Genomic DNA, 21,698 nt, shown 5'->3' on the forward strand with positions numbered 1-21,698 from the left:
TAAGCCTTATGAAAAAAAAATATGGGTCGGAAAATCTATCAATCTCGGTTTTTGACTTAACACTTGCCATCTCATAGTGGAGCAGCATGATAAATTGGGTTCCGATCCTTCTCATATATGGAGAAAGAGGGCCTTTACATGCTGAATTAATAGAGAAAATGATAATAGATGTCAACCTGCATTTTCTCGTCTGAGGTTGAGAAAAATCGCTTAAGCGAGTTTGATGCTGTTATAACCTTAGGCAGCAGGTGAAAGTAGAAAGAGTAATAATTGCTCAACGTAAACCTTTTGGTTGACTGTTTGGTTAACGTGTTTTTACACGGCTTTAGTGGTGCATCGTTAGTTCGATGAAGGTGACGCTGCCTACAGTACTTAGAGGTCTCTTTACGATTTGTGTCGTCGAGAATCGTGAAAACGGGCACCGTATGACTTGTACTGAGCAATCTGCAGCGTCAATATCTGAATTTGTCCCCATCTTTTAGAAATATCCGTACTGACAAGACTATCAGGCTCACTTTAACTCTGACAAGACGTCGTTAGAACTATTTATACATACGCCGTAATATTCAATTATATTTAATGTTGATAAGAGCAATGTTGCTGACCAGACCCTATGGAATACTGTAATAGCCAGTTAATATACAATTTCTCCTTTAATAAGATATGACTTTGGTCTAAGATCCGACATAACGAATATATATCTAAATGTGTTGAGTGATAATGATCCCGCACATAGGTATGCAAAATAATACGTGTAACAACATATATATTATGATATGAAATCGTGTCCAGAAAACGTTTAATAATTACAAAAGTAAATAAATTAAGGAAGTAAGTTAGTTATGCATAAATCGTCCTTTCATTGTAAATTATAACCGTGTTTACGCGCTCATCGGACGGTTTATGTGAAACTACGTCACATTCTTAATTTTTCTTAACTTTATTAATTAAGGAAGTTTGACCCTGATTTCATTAGTCAACCTATCATATATATGTAATATATGTATTATCATGCATATGTACTTGATCATTTTCACACGTGAGGGTATATATTCCTTATACCGTATCTCGTACCACTTGGCTCGAGATATAGAAGTCAATGAATAATGATCAAGAGATGATTCCCCCATCATATTACGGGCCTTCTGTAATGCGAGTCCTCAAGAGAGTTTAAAAATCATTCGTGATGGTGTTTGGCGCGTTCAAGGGACTCTTGTACTTTAAAATGTTGGAAAATCACTTTCTCTGTTAGGTAGGTACCATATCATAATATAAATGAGAAATATTTAGACAAAAGAACTTTGATAGTTTGTTATTCTTGCCATCGTTTCCTGTTTTGAATCCGCCGTCTAAAATAATTATGTAATTATGAAGGCATTTTAAAATTTAATTAATCTTAAAAACTTAGCTCATAAAGTTATGACTTTATTAAGTAATATACGAGTATTAGAACGGTATTTTTATAGTTTTCATTCATTTTCAGTATTTAGTTTAACAACAAGCACTCAACAGTATGTAACTATGTACGAGTACATTTAAAATAACCTCATTCAGTCATTCAAACCATCAAGAAAAAACTCAATGCGTGACGTTTCCAATGTTAAAACTAAAATCAATCAACTCATGAATGCTTAAAATAAATGTACATAAATAATGTAAAAAAAAAAATAACCCATATAAAAACGAGCTAAAACAATACTGGATGCATTTGCAGATGTATCTCAACGGTTAAATGATTACTTTCACCTGTCACGAGCGTGACCATCCGTGAAGTGGTACAATCAATGGATCGAAAATAAAATAACTGTTACGAATGCTACTTTTTACAACTGTTTTTTATTTCTTACACACGCAAGGCTAGTTCGTTAACACGTTGACTGCCGTAGTGTAAATGAGAAAAATCAGTAAAAAACTTTTTGATGAAAATAGGTGAGCAATATTAATATTTTAAAATATATCTAATTTAGGATTCGATCAGAAGCTGCGTTCCATAATTATTTCGAAAAAAACCACATGAGGCCACCGGTGACCTACGTGGCGCCTTGATAGTAAAAATGTGAATTTCCGTTACGGGGGCGCCGGAGCGGGCACTTCTCCGGTCACCCGCACCCCGCAGTCGTCAGTTAGCGCTTGGACGGTGCACCCGTGACGGACGCTCGTGCTTTTTAATTTGTAAGATTTCGTGATTCAACATGGAGAATAGTAAAGATTTCGACGTGAATTTCATAGATATTTCATTAGATGATTTGCGCGACATTGACTTACTAGAAGCTAGTATTTTTGATGAAGTTGCTAGAAAAAATGATTTGAGTGAAAATGAAGAATCAGAGATTGAAGATTATAATATCTATCCTTCAAAAAAACGCAGACGTATGTTTATTCCTAGTGAATCTGAGAGTGAAATTGATGACGTGGAAAAAATTGTGAATGAGAATATTGATAGATTATCAGCGAGTACGTCACAAAAATGGCTTCAACCAAAAGGACATCAACCATCTGTTATAGCATTCACAGAAGTAACAGGTATAATATGTTCTTTTTTTTTGTTTTTTGTTTGTTCTATTTCAGACTATAGGTAACATATTTCTGTGCCAAACATCATGATCCGTTAATGTCATGTTAATATTTGTATATTAAACCGTATGATAAGGTGTATATTTGTTTCATTTTCAGGTATGAGACAACCATTTGCTTCGCAATTTCGAAATGCTGCTCCAGGACAATATTTTAGCTTGATGGTTCCGGATGAAATTTTCGAAGAAATAGCTATTCAAACCAATTTATTTGCAGAACAACAAGGACCAAGTGAAAAGCCTTCGTCTCGCTCAAATCAATGGAAAGCAACCACAAAAGATGAAATAAAACGGTTCTTCGGATTAATTTTGTATATGGGACTTGTTAAAGTTCCTAAAATAAACCTTTATTGGAGTACTGACAGGGTTTTTGGGCAAACTTTTGCTGCATCTGTTATGAGCCGTAACAGATTTGAATTATTATTGCAGAAACTGCACTTTACGAATAATGATACGGCTGATGTGTCTGACAGGATCTACAAAATCCGACCTCTTTTAGATAGTTTAAACAAAACTTTTAAAAATATATATGCACCTAAGGAAGATATCTGTATTGATGAAAGCCAAGTGCCTTTCAGAGGTCGCATCATTTTCAGACAATATAACAAAAGCAAGAGGCACAAATATGGTATGAAGTTATTTAAACTCTGTACATTACCAGGATATACATGCAAATTGGAACTGTATGCTGGCAAAAATAATGAACTAGTGAATACCACACCTACAAGAGTGGTAATGTCTCTTTGTGAGCACATACTGGGCTGTGGTCACACACTTGCAACAGACAATTGGTATACAAGCTTGGAGCTGGCCAATGAACTACTTGATAAGGACACTCATTTGGTGGGTACTTTGAGGAAAAATAGAAGAGGTTTACCGAAAGTCGTAGTAGACTCCAAATTAAAACCTGGTGAAGTAATAGCTAGAGAGAACGAACGAGGAATATGCGTATTGAAGTGGAAGGACAAAAGAGATGTGCTGATGTTATCCACGAAACATTCTAAAGGGTTTTCTAAAATAATTAAAAAGGGTAAAATAATTCGCAAACCAAGAATGGTTTTAGCCTACAACAAAACAAAAAGCGCAGTTGATATGAGCGATCAAATGGCCGCATATTCCTCGCCATTACGTAAAACTGTTAAATGGTATAAAAAATTAGGAATAGAACTTATATTGAATACAGCTATTGTTAATGCATGGGTTATGTATAACGAAAATAAAAAAAAAAGTGAAAGTATTGTACAGTTTAGAAGAGAGTTAGTGGAGTATTTAGTTGATGCAGGAAAGGACAAGACCACAGAATCCGAAAGAATAGATAGACCAAGAAGACTGAAACATCAATTATTGAAAAAAGAGGGTAATGTAAGAAACACTAGACGATTTTGTTCAGTGTTACAAAAACTGTGTGGCAATGTACGGTTCAAAATTAGCCAAAAATAAAACAAAAAAAGTTTCAACGTTTTGTAAAGAATGTCCAAATGAACCATATTTTTGTTTAATTTGTTTCAATAAGTTCCATCGCTTCGTTTAATTTGTATTTTAGAATACCTAGTTAGTTGTTTTTTACTTATATTTCTCATATCAATAAAAATAAATCCTTAATTTTTGTGACGGTTATGTTTTTTCTCTTACTTTTTTCATTTTTGTCCCACATTTCTCACAATATCATAAACACGCCGAAACCACGCTGTAGTAACAGTCTACAGCGCCGCTCCGGTCACTTGTATACACTAAATGAACGATAAACGTGGCCACCGGCGTAATAATTCTGCCCAAAAACAGGTCTGTCTTGAGGTCACCGGTGACCAACACGGCGCGTAGATACAAGACGGGGTCCGGTCACCGGTGACCGGGCTGGCAGTCAACGTGTTAATTATTTATTTTATTTTAGCTTTGGAGATGCTGGATTGCAACAATCCGTAAATGCCCCACTACTAGTAAATAATATTTTATACGTTAGGAAGATGAATTACTGAATCGAAAAGAAATAACAACAGTCAATTGTTTGCACTTTTACTAAATCCTTTTGAAAGAGTTATGTTGTTGACGTGACAATAAATCGATGTGTGTAGTGTCTAATAAATCGATGAACGCTGGCGGCATGCACGAAAAAGGATGACTTATTGTAGCGTTACGCTCATTTTCCCGTTACGCTCAGTGATAGTATATTCCATTTACACGATTATACACGATATATACACGATGGGCCTAAACGACCTAGGAGATGTTTTGTTATGATGTTGTCACGTTAAACTATCTTTCGTAAATTAATTTTACAGACATCCAATTTTTTAATATCAATCCTTATTCAAAATATTTCTTCTATAAATTTTATATTTAAATTATAACCTACAATCTGCCTTGATAACTATTTTATTTAAATTTTCAATAATGTATATCATAATATTTCTGTAATATTCCTTTTTAATTGCGAAATAAAAATAAAGAGATTTTTTGCACTCGAGTCGCGCGTGAGTCGTGACCATGAGATGTTCAATGTCCGTAAAATACACAACTAGTTACAAAAACACGTAAATGACTATAATGATAATTTAATGCGATTAAACTACGTTTTGTATAAATATTGTTAGAAATCATACAAGTAAAACAAAAATCTTTTGGTCTTAGACGTAAGCGTCAAGTATTTTCTATGCAAAATATAGTTTCAACATCGTATATATAGGGTCATTGCGCCTGTTCGCGTCCACTTAGTGCAGTTGGCAAGTTTGAAGAAGAAAATAAAAATGTCCCCGCACTAATTTCTATGAAAAATTTATTTACTGTGTTCGTTATATAGTCTATTTAAAGATTAATTTTCAGTTTTGTTCAAAACGTCTTGTTATTATTTTATTTAAATACAAACTTCAGAATTAGGCGATTTACCCAGTTTGCGTCCATAAAATCCAATTTGCGTCCACCCGCTGGACCACTTCGCGTCCACCAGCTTAGAAAAGGAATAAAGAGGTGATATTTTTATGATGATGTAAAGAGAGGTTGGATTTTAATAATTTATTTATTGAAGAATTATAGTTATTTAAAAATCAACATATTAACATTAATAAATCACTATAAAGAAAATAAAACACCTATTTATTCTTCTAAACATTGATAGAACTTAAAATTAAAAAACAAATTAGGTACCCATGTATTTAGTAAGTAAATAAATAGTAATTCCACCTATAAAATTCAACAATTATCTGTTCTGTGAATTTTAAAGGAATGTAAGCAATCTAAAGGATCAGCCTGCAATTACAATCACAGCAGCTTTTCGCAGTCGACTACTGGACATAGGCCTCGACAAGTTCACTTCTGTGTTTTGCCCATAGTCACAACGCTGGGCAGACAGGTTGGTGACTGCAAGGCTGGCATTGTCGTACTGAAGATGCTGCTGCCCGTCTTCGGCCTGTGTATTTCAAAGCCAGCAGTTGGATGGTTATCCTGCCATCGGTCGGCTTTATGAGTTCCAAGGTGGTAGTGGAACTATGTTATCCCTTAGTCGCCTCTTACGACACCCACGGGAAGAGAGGGGGTGGCTATATTCTTTGATGCCGTAAGCACACAGCACCACAAAGATCAGCCTTGATTAATAATTATGGAAACAAAATACGAGGTGGACACATATCTCCATTCGCATTAAATATTAATAATACCATTATGTTTTCTTCTTCGTTACTTGGTTTTATTTGATACTAGCTGTGCTCGCGACTTCATCCGCGTGGAATTAAAAAAAAATATTGTTCTGTTCGTAAAATTAAGAAATAAATAAATTTCTAAAATAAAAGTAGCCTAAGTTACTTCTTATTACATTAGCTATCTGCCAGTGAAAGTCCCTTCAAAATCAGTCCAGTGGTTTCAGTGATTAGCCGGAGCAAACAGACAGACAGACAAAAATTCTTAAAATGTTTTTATTTATTTATTTATTTTATTTTCTCACATCTAATATTACAGGCATAACCCAATTCATTAGACATAGTAAAAGAGACAAAAAGCAAAAGGAAAAAAAAAGTTAAACTATAATTAAAAAAGAATTAGCTGACTTAAGCATAATACTAAAAACAAAACAATGTAACATCAATAAATATAAAAACATTAAATTCAATTCTCATAACATATTATATACAAAGTAACTTTTGCGAATTCACTCCACGAACAAGAAAAAAGGTCTAGTGTGTCAGCCACCAAAATCAGCGTTCTGACTGAACGAGCAAGGGGTCCGTTGCGCACTAGCTCGGTTCTGCCGTGGGGTACTGCAAATAAGTTTGGTCGCCGCTTTCGTTGTAGATACCTATCGGGTACGCTCAAATCTATCCACTGCAGTAACCCTGGATTATTGACAACACCGCGGAATAATTTTAAAATATAAGTTGCCAGAGCCAGCTCTCTCCTAGTCTCCAACTTGTTGTATCGAACCATGCCCAATACAAACAATGTTGAATACATCAAGGGATACAAGGGATACACGCCATTAAGCCTAAGGTAAAGAAACCTGGTGAATTTATTTTGAATATGTTCCAGCATGAGACTGTATTTGACTTCATGTGGAGACCATACTACCGCATTATACTCAAGCTGACTTCTTATTAGGGCATCATACAGTAAAGAGATTGCTTATTTTGGTATATGTACCGTGTATAAATCAATATGCATTTAGTAAAAAGCTGTTACTTTAATATTACAAACAGACACTCCAATTTTATTTATTTGTGTAGATAAGTTTTATACCCTCTTGGTCTGCACCCACTGATTTTGTCCAATATCGGAATAGCATATTTTTTGCATATGTGCTTGTCTTACCGATTTCCTCTTCTCTTGAATGTCATGCAAAACTTCCCTTAAATCTTCCTGTGTGTATGTTCTTTTTTTCTTCTTCTTATCTGCAAAGAACTCATCTTAAACAGAAAAAAAATAAGAAAGAAATTACTTATTTCATACAAAGTAGAATAGGTATTAACTTGTAGTTATTAGTTTTATGTATTAAACTTATAGAATTAATTTAAGAAATGGACGCGATTTAGTTTTATTATTAATCCCTTTAGGTATAGTTTGCGTCCATTGCGGACGCAAAGTGGAAGTTTTATAAATTCGGTGTAGTAGTTCGCGTCCACCTTATTTTAACTGTTAACTATAAAAAAAATAAGCAAATTCATAATTATTATAATTCCTTTTATCATAACCAACGCCTAGAAACAGCTATGTATTCAAAATAGACATAAAATAATAAAAGACTTACCTTCAAACGAACCGCTGCCCACTATTTTCTTCTCATTATTCCGTGCCTTCGCGCTCTCTTGTTGAACAACTATTTTTTTTACCCGGGATTGCTTGGTCGCACAGAACTTTTGTCTATGCGTGCGTGCCTCTTATACATTGAGGTATTGCCGGTAATTACTTTTCGACTTATTGGTGTCTTAGTATACTTAATTTCGAGACTTTTGAAACTGAGATCCGTAAAATGGACGCGAATTGGGCGGTGGACGCGAACAGGCGCAATGACCCTATATCGTTTCAAAATTAAATAAATACCGATTGCTAGATAGCAATCGGTATTTATTTAATTTTTTTTTACTAACATTGTCTTAATAACTAACGATTTACTGACGATCGTTAAAAAAAAAATCGTTCTACAGAGGTTGTTTGTCGAGTCTGTAATTGCAATTGTTTCACAAAGGTCGATGTCTGGTCTTGCAATTATTACACGATCGAATAAGTTGCTTATTAAAACAGTTAAACTATTAAAACTTTAATAGTACTATACACTCCACTATAACTACAAAATTTCATTAATCGAATTGGGGCCATCTGTCGACGATATTGGCTTCTGAACGAAAAAAAAAAGTATACACATACAAATAATTCAGCCAAATTAAATACGTCCTCAGCAAGCCGGTTAAGACGAAAAAAACTACACAGCATCATAATTATTCATTTTAAAAAATGATAATATTTTGTAATTGAAAAATGTATGAGTAAATACTTAATACGCATACTTTTATCATAAGAACCTGTTCTGCCTTGATAACGGTTTTACGAAAAAATAAATTCTTATTAAATATTACATATTTTGTTATTTTTTTATTATTATACCACAGCGAGGCTTTATCCTTTTAAGGTTTGTTACAAAATGAAGGATAAAGTATTCGCTTGACACATTAAAGTAAATAATGTCTGCGGTCGACATTCGATACAGTCGCTTGTTTTATTATGAAACACCTTGCAAGTTTCGAAAAATATATATATGTAAACAATTGTAATATATAATCTTTTCTTTTTCTTGTTTACACATGGGTAGGTTACATACAACAACTGCTAAAGTGAAGTTCACATAATAATAATCAACTGTCTATAATAGCGGATATGCCTAAAGTGACCATTTTCTTTTCGGCTCTAAACAGGACGATGTTTCTTTATTATACATTTTTTATTCATTTACCTATTGTATTACAGCATTTATATACTGTATAACACCTATTGGCTACTGTAGTGAGGGCGACTCCATTGTCGACACATAATTATCATCTTATGCGCGGCCGTATGTACGTCAAATGAAAATCAAATTGAAATAAAAAAACCCTTTTACTACCCTATCTATTGTTCTTTAATAAGAAATGTCAATTATTATAAATTAAAAACAGCGTGTAGAGTAACCACATGGTTATTTTTGTATTTATCAGCCATTTCCAAAAAAGGGACATTTTTAATTTGTATATAGTTTAAAATATTGCTTGTAAGGAAACAGTAAAATACATTGGGTATATATAGTTTAAATTAAATTGTAGTATAATGTACCTATAGTAGGCACTCAAAATATATGCACATATACATTTTAATCGTACTTGCTACAATGGGAAATGGTTATTACGATATTATAAAAATTACTAATTTATACACCCCAAAATATATTTCACTGGATGAAACCGTTTACATGACATCATGCCTGCAAGAAGAATATGATCATTAAAAACATCACGGACAAACGACCCATACAATTTATATTAATTCCGTTACATTTATTATTTTATTAAGCGACGTAATGGCTAACAAAATATTTTACCTTCTAATAATTTAATCAAATATATAAAGATTCTATATATAATAAGAATTTTTATATATACCTAATGAAAAATCTTTATGGAATTTTGCCATCGTTGTAATAGCAATAAAATCGGCTTACAATTATTGCAAGTCAGGCTCTAATACATTTTTATAATCGACTTAAATAATTGAAACACGCTTTTTGCATAAAATCTTCTTGTTATTGTTAACTTGAATAATTGATAGCTAGATCAGGAGTTTAAGTGATAGAGGTAAAATTTTGTGGCTACATACCTTGAATACTGAACACTAAATGTCTAAAAGTGATGATAAAAATTACAAAATATGTCTATTAGAAAATTTACTTCAATATTACTATCATAATAGTGGCATGTTTACTCTTATAGTTAAAATTTTCATTTTAATAATAGCAGCATTCTTAACTAAAGATCATCAATATACATATATTAAAGTTTTATGCCTACGTGATATTATATGTGTTAGAGTAGAGCAATGTGTGTATTATGTTCTGACGTATGGAGTTCTACTAGATTTATTATATACAGTCGTAATATAGCTTGTAATAATAATTTGTATTTATATGTATCATAATTGTACATGTCATTACTAAAACAAGAAAAAATAAAAAAATATTACCTACTTCTGTAAATTCATATATGCAAAGGATTTAGACAATATCGAAAATTAAAGTATAAATTATATTTTGTTACATTGTTAAAATAATTAAATACATTATAATATGTATTAATATACTCGTACACACATTAAGATATAATATGTATATATTGTGTAAAAATATGATGATAAGATTATAATCTTGAAATTGATTTGATGAAAAGTTATAACTTTCACTCATTTTTAAAAATAAAATAAAATCTTTATTAGTAATAATATTACGCAATAAATTATTTGCACACTATCAATTATTATAACATTACAAGCTGAAGATGTTTCCGCACTTTTGTCGTAATGTTGTTGTATAAATATTGATAAAAGAAAATACGTTGATGATCTTTACTGTAGTTATTGCCTTTTAGTAAATATTCTTATTGCGCAAAGACTTATACGTAACTAAGGTATGCAAAATGGTCACTTTTACTAATATTTAAATATACAGTAACTCCTCGATTTTTCGCCATAAGTGAGACCTAACTTAAGCCGCGTAACTCGAATTCGCAAAGGTAAGTACAGCATTACTATTGTATTACATACTTGCATGCGATTTCATACTTGATGAGTTTATTTTTTGTGTTACTAAAACAATAATTTAAGATAAACATGTTTGTTAGTCTAATAACCAGACTAACGGCGTGAATAAAATATTAAATCCAATGATTAAATTTTATAAAGAACCAAAATTTCAATTTAAACTAGAAAACCGCCACGATCGGATTCGCGTACTTATGTCGAGTTAGTTAAGTCAAAGTGTTACGGTATCTATTTCAGATCGTGTGCAAAATACTTTTTATATGCTCAACATCATAGGAGTGTAGTATCCTATATAAAAGTATTAAAACGTACTAATTGTAATCTATTGTACCGTGTCACCTTTATAGTTTTCTAATAAGTTTATAAAAAGTCGCGTCACGTGCTTTATTTGACTGTGACTCCCTCGAACGTGACACTCTAATATTGACGATGACTACCTTAATATTGAATCATTATACCTAATCACTACCATTAAACCGACACAAACCGAGAACTTGTTTTCAATGTTTTAATCTTTTGCTATGTATAAACATTAGTACTGAATGGGGCCTAAGGTGGAAAATACACAAATATTTTGAAATACTTGTAAGTACATTCGTTACGTAAAGTTTATGTATGTTAAAGCGAAGTGAAAATGTGAAAACACTCCCCATAGCCGTGGCATGTCATTACGTTTCCTTCGTATGCCTTTTAAGTCTTCGTAAATTATCGCGCAATGCTGCTTAGCACAAGAATGTGTTACGCCATTTTAAAATTAATCAAATAGGAAACGGGGTAGATATGGCAATACCTGTATTTCTACGATGACTACGTTTTATTTAGGATAGAGCCAGTATGCTTACAAATATACGTTTAAAGTACGATCCCAAAACGCTTCGTAAGAAAACGAATCGTTTTTAGATATAGGATCGGGTTCAAGTGAATAAATACCAGTAAAGAACTCACGTCGTGTGCTATATCGTCAATGAGTGCGTCATGAGGAAGGTCGGTCATGAGCAGGGCGTGGATGTCTTCCGTCTTGAAGCTTTCCATGTCTGCTTCAGCGAGGTTCGCATCCAGATCCCGCGCGATGTCTTTGTAGCGGGACGTGAACTCGAAGCGGGACGCTAGGTCGCTTATGCCCTTGTACGAGGCGGAAACGGAGGACAGTACTGAGATGTGGTGGCACGAGCCGTCTCGGAACATCGGACTGGAAATAATATTATGCTTATGTTAGTACAACGGTAATATAACATTACACTTAGACTATATATATATATATATATATATCTTTTACGGTGGTAAAAAAAAATTACTTGTGGAATCGTCATAGCATATTTTAAAGGTTTGAGACAAAGCTCTTTTGCAACAAATAAGAAGAGAACCATGCGCAGGAATGGGATATCTGCAGTCTGTTGCGGTACAATACATAGACTATATACATCAATTTTTACCGTTTACAAGTTGTAATTGATTTAGCAATCATTACAAATAGCGACTTTATTTTATTTTTCTGTGAATAAGGCCTAAATAATGTAATGGAAAACCATTTCATAATAATGTTTCTGATAAGGCGCTTGTTCATGACATTTGACCTTTACAAGTTACGGCTAAAAGCATTTTAGGCGTAAGGAGAAAATCTAATTATACGCATTTTCCTTAATGAAGAGAAATACTTTAGAGTTATAGGAAATTATAAGCAAAGTATATCATTTTAAATGTTTTATAGTAAGTTCATATAATGTTTAGGATAATTTCAATAATGTGACAATATAATTATGTAGTTTGTGACATAATAGATTTTAAAATAATTACCACAAACTGACTCAGAGGTATTAAGTTTCATTATGCGTAAACACAATACTGATTAAATTCTTAAAAAATGACACATAAAACAAACAAAAATTTCTTGTAAAAATGCACAACATAATTAATTCGAAGAAATATTGTATTCGAAAATGGATTATTCGATGAGACTTAATTTATATTATCTTCCAATATGTAACTATATTATAGGCTTAACTTTATCTAATTAATTATTCCAGTTGTTAAAGTTACCTACGCCTCTCGTACATTTAGTCAATACAGGTTAGTACCTGGACTATGATGATTGATATGATGATATGATGATTTTTGAAAAAAAGGACTAGTGTCCTTTTTTTCAAAAATCATCATTCACACTCCGGACGACTTCCCGAATATCTAGGCTTATTAATATTAGGTATATATTCTATTTTATTTTTGTCTTGAGCAGGGTCCATAACGGAATATCGGCATATATAGCCACCCACTCTCTTCCCGTGGGTGTCGTAAGAGGCGACTAAGGGATAACACAGTTCCACTACTACCTTGGAACTTAAAAAGCCGCCCGATGGCGGGATAACCATCCAACTGCTGACTTTGAAATATACAGGCCGAAGACGGGCAGCAGCGTCTTCGGTGCGACAAAGCCAGCCCTGCGGTCGCCAACCCGCCTGCCCAGCGTGGTGACTATGGGCAAAACACCATTTTTGGCGTGAACTTGTGGAGGCCTATGTCCAGTAGCTGACTGAGAAAGGCTGATGTGATGATGGTGTGATGAGGGTCGATAAAAGATATGACTTACTTGTAATCGAGTAGCCAGAGGTATCCCGAATTATCGCAATGCGCGTCGAGTTCATCGTGGGTCGAGTGCTGGCTGCCGGCGAGACTTGTGTTGCTGTTGCAATCTTCGTCGGTGACGCCGGGGCTGGCCGCCTTCAGCCCGAGCCGTGGCGGTGGCCCTGGAATACCAACAACGAGACCTTCAGCCAACTGACTCAAATAAAACTATAGATTGAAACTTATGGGAATCAATAAGAATAAATCTTACATTAACGGATTAATATCAAACAATATTAAATTAATATGAAGCGTGTTCATATTTAATATTCAGTACCAATATGGTAATAATTTCGCTTCAGCCTGTAATATCCCTCTGCTGGCTTCTTTCCCCATGTAGGAGAAGAATCAGAGCTTAACCCACCACGCTGCTCCAATGCGGGTTGGCGGATATATTTCCTACTATGAGTAACGATCGTTATCAGGTGTACATAACAACCGGGACCGACGGCTTAACGTGCTCGCCGAGGCACGGTAGGGAGTCCCACAAGGACAAACACCCAGACCACGGCAAACATCTGTACGGTCAATACCATGTTTGTCATGTGCGGGAATCGAACCCGCAACCGCGAGCGCAACAGCCACAAACCAGTGCTGTGACCGTTGCGTTAAATAATTTGCATACTCATAATTTTTACTTCCTTTACTTACATTACATTCGTGTATAAAAATATCATCTAATACGTTTAAACTTAAAAGTTATACATATTCGTGTTACAAGTTTCTTTAGAAAAGTAATATTTTAACTGATCATGATTATTTAACCTTTTTTATAAATAAACTTAATAATGAAACGTTACCAAAATCTTGTAATTAAACAAGCCTGTTACCTTATTATTGTTTAAAATGAAATTGCGTAATGATACATAAGTTTGCTACGTATCTCATTAAATAATTGTGATACAAACTACGTAATTTAAGACACAACGTTGTTATGTCTCGTTTTGTGATTGATTTCAATATCTTCATCTTCTTTGTGTTTTTATCTTGATTGTTTTTATCAAATCTACTATCGTCAGTGTCGCGAGGTTTAATTCGATAAGACATGCACAATATTTAAATAAACCATTACTTATAAGAAAAATGTGTTTCACATGTTGTAAATACATTAAGATAGGTTGAACTGTTAAACGTAGGAGTCTTGTCTCATATAAAGAAGGGCGTGGGTGAGCAAGCTGGACGACATGCCTTTTAGGGAATGTTGATGTTCATCCCGACTACAAGGAAAACGGAGTAGTACCTACATTATATACCTGTGCCTCCTGTGATGAGTAATATTAGTCGAGTTATACATTTGTTGCAATTTTAACATGGACTTTATCAGAAGAAAAAAAAATACAAATTTTGTGATCTAATTCACGTTTTTCTATCTGCTATAGTTACGGAAATAAGTTTTTTGCAGTGATACCTATAACTAACCTAATCACTGGAAGTTTTCAACTCTATTTTTCATGCGTTGTGATTTAAGTATGATTGTATTGAATTTTACATTTAATTTTCAGTACATTTTTCGTAAATACTGATGTAGCTAGTTATATCCTACTGAACCTAAAACACTCATAAACTGGTAAAATTCAGGTACATTAAGCGAATAGACGAGTGAAAATTAAAAAAAAAATGAAGTCAAGGGTTATTTTTATTTTTTGTTTGAGGAACATTCCGCTAGGGGCGCATTATTCTAAGAGTTTACACAAAGACAAAATATAGGTGCAAAGTATTTTACAACTGTATCATTTATCACATAATTAATCACTTAATAATTGTGAAAAAAGATACAACTCCAAATTTTTTTTCGTAAACTACCTTTATAATGTTTACCAAGAAACTTTAATGTATATTGAAAGATAGTGTTTTACTCTACAAAAGAATATACTCAAATTGAACTTAGCCCACTTAATTCACGAACAAGAATTTTTTGGAACCTTATTGTTGCTATTCAGTAAAATGATTATTTTCGACTTGTATCACTTGTCACAGGAGTCCCAGATATATTCAAATACACGTTGATGTTAACAGCGCCAAAGACCATTGTTAGTTAGTACAATTACTTTTAAGAAGGTCAATAAACGTCACACAATGTGAGGTGAACAGACGGTGGGCTCGCTGAGGCCAGATAGGAAACTTTGTGACGTGATTGTGACTCAGCTTTGAATGTGATACATCGCGAGAACGACTATCGATGACCGCCACATTGTTTTAGTTATTGTATAACAAGTCCTAGGAGCAATATTGTATAACAAAAGTAACGTTGTCAAAAAAAAGTACATGAATATTTATTGCTTTAAATGCAAGGTCTATGCACGGAACAGGAACTTCTTCAGAATAGTATAGTGCTACAACATAGTTTTTAAAACTAACTGTAGTCGCTAACGTAAAAATACATATCTGTACCATGTTACTTGTTCCAAATAAACGTATTTTTTTAACCGGCTTCCAAAAAAGGAGGAGGTTCTCAATTCGACTGTATTTTTTTTTTTTTTTTTTATGTATGTTACATCAGAACTTTTGACCGGGTGGACCGATTTCGACAAATTTTGTTTTAATCGAAAGGTGGTGTGTGCCAATTGGTCCCATTTAAATTTATTTGAGATCTAACTACTACTTTTCGAGTTATATCTAATAATGTGCTTTTACTTGACGCTTTTTTCGTCGACCTACGTTGTATTATACCGCATAACGTTCTACTGGATGTATCGATTTTGATAATTATTTTTTTGTTGGAAAGAGGATATCCCTAGTTTGGTACCGTGATAAGGAAACCAGGGTCTGATGATGGGATCCCAGAGGAATCGAGGGAAACTATCAAAAATCCGTAATAACTTTTTACTGGGTGTACCGATTTTGATAATTTTTAATTTAATCGAAAGCTGATGTTTATCATGTGGTCACATATAAATTTTATCGAGATCTGATAACTACTTTTTGAGTAATCTTTGATAACGCATAGTTGCTTGACTATTTTTTCGTCGATCTACGTTGTATTACTTGTCGATGTAATTGAAGTCGGTTTTTTTTTCGTTTGCGAGCAAACATAATTATTATAGCCATGGAACTTAATGTCTTGTTTATTTTTTGTCCACTAGCGATGGTAGTCTTTAAAAACGTAGACAAAATAGTAAACTAATAAATAATCTCAACACTGCCTGCGTTACCTGTTGATATTAAAATAATATAATTAGAAATAGCATGCTTATGTTGGAATATTATTTTACAACAGGATACAAGTTATATCAAGTTTCATAATGATTATTGTTACATGAACACAGTTTTTATACCTTAAAGGTAAAAAAGTACTATATTTACTTTAAAATCGATCAATACGAATATGGTAAAAATCTGTAGAAATTAACCAGTGAAAATCGACGTTATTCTAATAAGTGGCAGCGCTGGACGCTGCGCACTGGTGCCCGAGGGAAAACTATTTCCTTTCTTGTATTTATCCTTATGAAATAAATATATACTTTACTTAACACAACTTTATATAGTAACTTGTAACAGGAAAATTTAATAACAATACATATAATAACAACAATATGATTAGTTCAATGGTATGTATTTATAACTTTAACTTATATTATTATAAGTAGTTATTTATTACGACCAGTAGTAAAAAAAAGTGAAAAGGAAATTACCAAATAACGTATTTTGCTAATTTGTTATAAAAATTATATTATACTAGCATTATATAGCATTATAATGTTTACTGTACCTATATAGATTTTTTTAATATTAAATATAGAAGAAATAGAAATTCAAAGTTGATACTTTCATCTTTATATGATGAGTGCTTCAATTGTGAAGAAGTTCTCGTACCTACCGTTTATTAGGTAAAATGCATAAATGAAATAAATCGATTGATTACTACTCGATAAGGTAAAACAAGTAATAGATGTTATTACTAATATAACAAATGACGATATAAATGGCAACGAGTGTTCTCTGCATTCCGCTGCGGGCGCGGGGCGAGCGGACGCCGTCCTGTGGGCGGACACGCTGCATTAGTCCATTTCTTCAATTTATGCGACCGAGAAACAAGCCATACGCATCCTGTACTGGTCTCTAAAACTGTAAAAGGTTTGTCCTAAGTTCATTCTAGCCACAAAGGAATTTTTTGACGATGTAAAGATTAAGCGAGAGCAGTTTTAAAAATAATAAAGTGCAACAAAACTGCAACAGTTTTCACAAGTTGACCAGCAGAGGTTAACCTTCAAATTTAAATTTGAAAATGTAACGATTTCATTCATTGATTGTTGCTAGATTTGTATAATTTTTTTTATTTTTGATGCATTAAAAGCTCCGTGCGGAATAAAATAAAGCAATAATAATTACATTATGAAGGGTTCTAATAACGGATTCCGCTTGGCAAGCAGACAAGTTGGTGGAAAACTTGAATAAAGTATTTAAATAACGTGCGGAATTTTAAAGAGATATTTGGAACATTCGAGAAAAATCGTTTGAAACTGTGGCTGCACGATATGAAATTCGAACTGAATTCTTGCACAGCGTAATAAACTTCTTTAGCGTGAAATACTGAGCATGAAACGTAATGACATTCAGACTTTATTATCGTACGAGAAATCTTTACCGTCACCGGTTTACGTATACGGTAATCACGAATAAAGTGTATGCTAAACTTCAACTGATAACCAATTTTGCCTCACTCACTGCACAAAAGCATTCAATTTTATTACTTCCCATATCACTAACGATTTCTATTAAAAGCATTAGCTTACTTTGTTTATGTATATTGCATAAAACAAGGAAAAAAAACAGATGTGTTAGTCAATCTTGCGATCGAAACATTTTCTAACGTTGTTTAAATCTTTAACATTATTTTATTATGATTGGAGTGAAAATCCAAAGAAATCACATTTCTGGTAGAGATCAACTTGATTTTTCGTCGTCATGAGATGTATTACGTGAAAATTGTAAGTAGATATATTATAATTTCAAGGATGCAGCCCTTTTCCAGACTGTTGGGATGTTAAACTCTTTAGGTAAGTCATCATAATGTAGTTTTATATTAAAATGAACGAACGCGAATTTAATTAAATTTGCACACCGTGTGCAGTTTGGTCCAACTTGCGTTGCGCTAGCGTTAGCACAGTAGTTAATGTACTGAACTGATACCTATTAGACTTAGGTAACTCATGAGTGAGTGATACAAATGAAACATCAAACAAATCAGTTACTGGAAAGACACAGTGACCTCATAAGGCCGGCACTCTGATAATTACGTTTGTGTCAAACATAGGAAATCATTGATAAACACTATTAATTAGTTATGAAATTGTATTCTTAATGAAAGTACTTTTTTATTTATTAATAAATGAAAAATTATAACGTCGTTGTTATTTATGTGTTAAATCGATACGCCTGAACAATTTTTAATTTATCTGTAAAATCGAACGTGTTGAATTTCGATGCACTATTTACTTTCATCAAACACACGTCTCCGTTACATATTTCACAAGTAAATTTATTCATCACTAATATATTAATATTTCCACTAATAACAAGAACGCACAAACGAAAAATTAAAAGTGAATTGTCATAATATTACTCTGTGGAATATTGCTATTACGCGACCGTGTCAAAAATCATAATTATTAGTACAAACGGTATCGAATTCAAGACAATTTAATTTGACAGGTTATTCTTAGGTAGTGCCTAATTGCTAGAGCCAAAAAGGGTGCTAGAGCCAAAGAAGAAGAAGAAGTAGTGCCTAATTTCGTTGTTAAACCGACCAATGTTAAAAACACAATACTATGTTCGTATTCCATATGACGCGCGCGACATTATAAAATTGTAGGATTATATAATGTCTTACTGTCATTGCTAACATTTTTTATTATGCGATTATAGGCAGAAGTTTCATAAAAGGCCCGTCGTCGATGCGCACGAAGAGCTGATATCGCATATATGACGGCGGGTTTTTTGAAGCGGATTTAAATTGCATTATGATTTGTCTTTTTCAAAAATATGTATTCAAAAATAATTGTAATGTTCATGTTTTATATGTCATTTTTTGTAACATGCCAGGGTAGGCAGTGCCTTTCTGCCTATATGAAATGCACGCTACGGTATATACATATATGTAATTATTATATTTATGAATAATTGTGTTTGCTCGCAAACGAAAAAAAAAAAAAACGACTTCAATTACATCGACAAGTAATACAACGTAGATCGACGAAAAAATAGTCAAGCAACTACACGTTATCAAAGATAACTCAAAAAGTAGTTATCAGATCTCGATAAAATTTATATGTGACCACATGATAAACACCAGCTTTCGATTAAATTAAAAATTATCAAAATCGGTACAACCAGTAAAAAGTAGTTGCGGATTTTCGAGAGTTTCCCTCGATTTCTCTGGGATCCCATCATCAGATCCTGGTTTCCTTATCATGGTACCAAACTAGGGATATCCCCTTTCCAACAAAAAAAGAATTATCAAAATCGGTACATCCAGTAGAAAGTTATGCGGTATAATACAACGTAGGTCGACGAAAAAAGCGTCAAGTAAAAACACGTTATTAGATATAACTCGAAAAGTAGTAGTTAGATCTCAAATAAATTTAAATGGGACCAATTGGCACCTTTCGATTAAAATAAAATTTGATGAAATCGGTCTACCCGGTCAAAAGTTCTGATGTAACATACATAAAAAAAAAAAATACAGTCGAAATGAGAACCTCCTCCTTTTTAGGAAGTCGGTTAAAAAATAAGCTGGTACAAAGTTCACCAAGTCAGCTAGTATTGTACAGAAAATTATTTTAAAACATTGTAAATATTACTTTGTATTTTTTACAATTAGTTATTTATTAGTCATTATTATTTATTAATTATTATTAGTTAGCTATTTATTAGTTATTTATCATTTTCATTTTCAGTTTATAATCACAATAAATCTAATTGGTTGCCGTTTAATACCATTTAAGTCTACGACTAAGACTACAAAAAAAAAAAAAACAATATCTGGAAAGTTTCTTATTTTAACATCGTTTATCGATTTTTTATTGCTTTTATACCCGCTTTATTTCATCGTGCTATGTGGAAAACAAATTCATGTAGATCTTAACCGTGTTTTGATCTTTTAGACGATTTTGCTATTGGTGTCAAGATTTATTTTGATGTTAGACGCTCTATTTTTTCTTGATTTTGAAAATATCAATTTCAAAAAAAAATTAACACAATAGATTCTTTATTTAATACCTTTTTGCTAGTCTGTGAATAATTTTTTTATTAGTTCTCGTAAGCGATAAGCCGCACGATAGATCAATATGACAGAGTAAGCTATCAACTTTTTTGATAGAAGTTTTATGAAGCTCATTACTGTATACAAGAAGTTTATCACATTTATTTTAACAATATCCAAAACTAATAATATATTCTTCGGTTATTTGACCTTGAGTTCCGGAAATAAAGGACGGTGCAAGGTCACACTAAAAATTCATTAACAATTTTTAACAAATAAATTAATTAGGTAGGTAGGTATATTTACAAATTTAAAATTTAAAGATTTAATACAACCGAGTTTTGATATTGCTATCAAGCATTGCGCTAATTGAGGAATTAATAAGTATTAGTAGTAATTATTTGATAGATTATATTCTGCAGTTAAGATTGTTCTAAAAAAATTAAACAAAAGAAAAGATATTAATACAACAATAACTGATAAAAATGGCATACGTACCACATGCAATTATGCCTTACTTTATTGACTAGAAATAAATAAATAATAAACGACATTTTTATTATAATATAATTAGAATAGACTTTGTAATATAAATATTATTTTTTCTGAGATATGGAAATTACTTTAAAAATGTTTATGGGCTATCAATAGCACTGACATTTTCGGAAACCCTATTCAAGATGTAACATCATGCGGAAAACGTGACCTTATCGTAAGCTTTATGAGCACAAACCTTTTGTAAGACATAACGCAAAAAAGAAGGTCAGATAATATCCGTGCGATTTAAGATTTTGTTTAACTAATAACCGACTATTAATAACTATATACCTAAATGTTACATTTACGAAAATATGATCATATTCAATGGTTAGTCCGGTTTTATATTTAACAGTGGTAAGTGGTTAAGTGGTAATTATATTTACTTATCGCAGCATAACTTATTATTAAAACCGAAACTGAAGTTCTCATATGATATTTCTACTGAAGTATGAAACAATGAAACAATAATGGAATTTGAAAGTTACCTATTTTACTGCAGTAAA

General features: G+C 32.7%; 1 protein-coding gene across 1 annotated transcript in view; it reads right to left on the minus strand.

Annotated features, from left to right (window-relative positions):
- LOC123658047 overlaps positions 1-21,698 on the minus strand; it is a 74,979-nt gene that overhangs the window by 21,136 nt on the left and 32,145 nt on the right. The window contains exons 3-4 of the mRNA XM_045593530.1: positions 13,420-13,576; positions 11,781-12,024 (exon numbers count right to left, since the gene is read on the minus strand). Coding sequence (XP_045449486.1) covers positions 11,781-12,024; positions 13,420-13,576 — 401 coding nt within the window. The remainder of the gene's footprint in view (positions 1-11,780; positions 12,025-13,419; positions 13,577-21,698) is intronic.

The sequence above is a fragment of the Melitaea cinxia genome, chromosome 11 (assembly GCF_905220565.1).
Source record: "Melitaea cinxia chromosome 11, ilMelCinx1.1, whole genome shotgun sequence".
Classification (NCBI taxonomy): Eukaryota; Metazoa; Arthropoda; class Insecta; order Lepidoptera; family Nymphalidae; genus Melitaea; species Melitaea cinxia.